At 44.1% G+C, this 2,968-nt stretch overlaps 1 protein-coding gene across 1 annotated transcript; it reads right to left on the minus strand.

Moving 5' to 3' along the window:
* Nucleotides 1-1,006: 1,006 nt before the first annotated feature.
* Nucleotides 1,007-1,908, minus strand: LOC110888288 (proline-rich receptor-like protein kinase PERK2). Its single transcript, XM_022135819.1, has 2 exons — nucleotides 1,612-1,908; nucleotides 1,007-1,507 (listed from the first exon to the last, which is right to left on the minus strand). Exons 1-2 carry the CDS (start codon nucleotides 1,906-1,908, stop codon nucleotides 1,007-1,009), a joined length of 798 nt encoding a protein of 265 aa, XP_021991511.1.
* Nucleotides 1,909-2,968: the final 1,060 nt, after the last annotated feature.

Raw genomic sequence — 2,968 nt, forward strand, 5'->3', positions numbered from 1 at the left:
TGGACGTAGTAACCATACTCATGATCTGAGGTGCCAATCCCTAGATAAAGCGCTCAACACGTTTGAACTCGGGTGTGACCATGTACGGCACTACATGGGACAAATCATGAAATCTCTGAACATACTCTGCAATCTTGGGACCTTCCATTTTTAGGTGCCAGAACTCAGTCTCTAGCTTCTGAATTTCAACACGTGAGCAGGACTTCCTTCTCATGAGCTCCTTCAGCTCATTCCATGATAACGCATAAGCAGCAGCTTCTCCTAAAGTTTGCACTTGCAGATTCCACCAAGATAGGGCTCCATCCAGAAAAAGCCCTGAGATGTAGGTCACTTGTTACTCGGGAGCACACTTGCTCATTCTAAGGACAGATTCAGTCTTCTCAGCCCACCTAACAAACGCAACAGCACCTCCTGTGCCGTCGAAATTCACGGGCTTGCAATCAAGAAATTGTATCATAGTGTATCTCAAATGACTTAACATTACCATTGGGTGGATTGTTATTGTCGTTGTTGTTTGAGACATTTCCACTCGTCTCTGCATGAGAGGCAGCGTATTGTGCAATAGCTACGGCAATGATCCCTTGGAGTTCCGCCTCAGTAGTGGGCATGCGCGGGTCACATCTTGGAGGCATCTTCTAAAAGATGTTTCACGTTGGTCAGGTCATAGTAAGTAAATAGTATGCGTACGTAATAACATTCACCAATCACATAACATCACATGTTATAGATTAAAACAATTAATCCAACAACGCATATAATGAGAATACTGCGATTGTGCTATCATAAAATCAAGACCACAATACAATGTTTACAAGTTTTATAACTGTATCGTACATCAAAAGTGACTAAGGGCCACATCGCCCTTGTCTGAACTATCTAGTCATCTACAACAACCAAAAACTAAATATCAAAAGTCATGACATCAAAATGCGGTCTTCAAGATGCTGTATAGTCGGCACAATCGCGGTCTTCTCACCAAAAGCCTACCTGCATCGAACCAAAATGCCTATGCTGATGGCTGAGGAGGAGGAGGAAAACGAGAGAAAAGCAAGCGATGCATGTGTAACCAGTCCTCCTCTAAAGCACGACAGACGCGCAGCAAATATGTAATCTGCTGATCAGATGTCAAGAAACGAACGTCTGAATCAGGGGAAAGTGGACGAGGAGTGTGCGGTGCTGCAAAGGGGGTCTGACACTGGCAAGGTGGTCGTGGAGCTCTCTCCAACTCCTGAATACGACGTGTCAATGCATCCTGCTGTATCATCAAGGATGTAAGTATGTCCTCCGTAGAGTACCCAACATGGTACGGGTGGGACGGATCAGACAATGGCATGATAGGGGGCGTAGTCCATAAAAATGGCTCGCTCGATGGCATGAAAGGTGGTGCAGTAGGTGGTGCAACATGAGGAAACTGAGATGTGAACGGTAAAGATGATGACAGCACGGGTGGAATAGAAACAGGCGGCTGCCTCGATGACCCCTCTCCAGGATGAGGTGGCGGTATGTCCTGGAGGAACGTAATGGGAAGATCAGTGCGATGAGCGTCTGTGGTGTGTGGGGGAACAACGGAATATCAGTGGGTGTAGAAGCAGGGGCTACTGGGGGAGTGACAGGCAGCACAAACGGTGGGTAATCGTCATCGTCATTGATCCACCCGTTGTGGGTGTCAACGTATCGAGGATCTATATGAGTGGCGAATGGGGCTCGGTCAATCAAAGCTAGTACGGGATCAGGTAACGGTACATCAACAACAGGATCATCCACCACTGGTGGAGCAACAACTGGTAGGTCAGCAATGGGTGGTACAAAAGCTGGTGCATCATCATGAATAGGGTCGTGCTCTGGTGCAAGATCAGGAGCAACAATAGGCTCAGGGGCCATGACGGGCTCAGGGTCAACAAGATCCATATCAAAATTGTCACACCCCGATTTCCACGTGTCTCACCGGTGGGCCCGGTGGGGGATTACCGTGACGTAGTTGGCAACAATATAGTCAAACCACACAATATATGAATGCACAGCGGAAGCATAAAGATAATTATATTTCAACCATTGCTTGTAATATCAATGTATTACGAATAGTCGAAAAGTATCCACAGGGGATCAAATAAAAATATAAGTATTGTTCAACAGACGTAGGCATCTTAAGCTTGCGAGACTCTTTATTGATGCTAAGGAGAATTATCCAGCCAATTACGCTTAGTACCTGCATTTAGTCTTTTTGGGAAAATACGTCAGTTTACACTGGTAAATACATTCAACCGACACTTTTGTAAAATGTTTAATAAAATTGATTTGAATGCACAAGGCACAAACTCTTTATAACTTGGGATAATCTATAATTGAATCTTGTAAGGAATTACATGTTTACTATGCGTTCGGTCGCCCGGGTCGTGCCGGGTTAAAGATTAATAGACACACCACATAGCATAAAAACGTGGTGGGAAAACCAACGGCTATACCTTTATAATCATGGACATAATGTCGGGTGTACGCCTACACCCGAATGTCAAGGTTGTGGCCATTTCATAAAATGCTGCCAAGGATATCCGGGACATGGTCATTAAGCTCCCAAAGGCGTAAAGCCAACAAAACAAATTTTTAAATGGGTCACATTGATAATACCCAACTACTAATGAGTTGGGGTCAATTGCCCGACCAAGCGGTATTTTAAATACCGTAACCCAAGCCCGTATAACGGAAAACAAGTTAAAAGTATTTTCCTTTGCAAGTATAAATCCTTAATCGAATAAATGCAAATATCTTTTACTGGCCTCCTATTCTGGAACGAAGGTTTTAAAATAACCTATTAGAATCCTAACGGGTCTTTAATTTAGCCTTAGCTTAGACCGGTCACTTTCAAAGGATAATTTACGGTTTAATCGCTCGAAAGGCGAAAACCGGGAATGGAACACGATTTGGACCCAACAAGTTTGAAGACTTGTTTTATATGGGTATAATAACCACA

The sequence above is a fragment of the Helianthus annuus genome, chromosome 11, assembly GCF_002127325.2.
Source record: "Helianthus annuus cultivar XRQ/B chromosome 11, HanXRQr2.0-SUNRISE, whole genome shotgun sequence".
Taxonomy (NCBI): domain Eukaryota; kingdom Viridiplantae; phylum Streptophyta; class Magnoliopsida; order Asterales; family Asteraceae; genus Helianthus; species Helianthus annuus.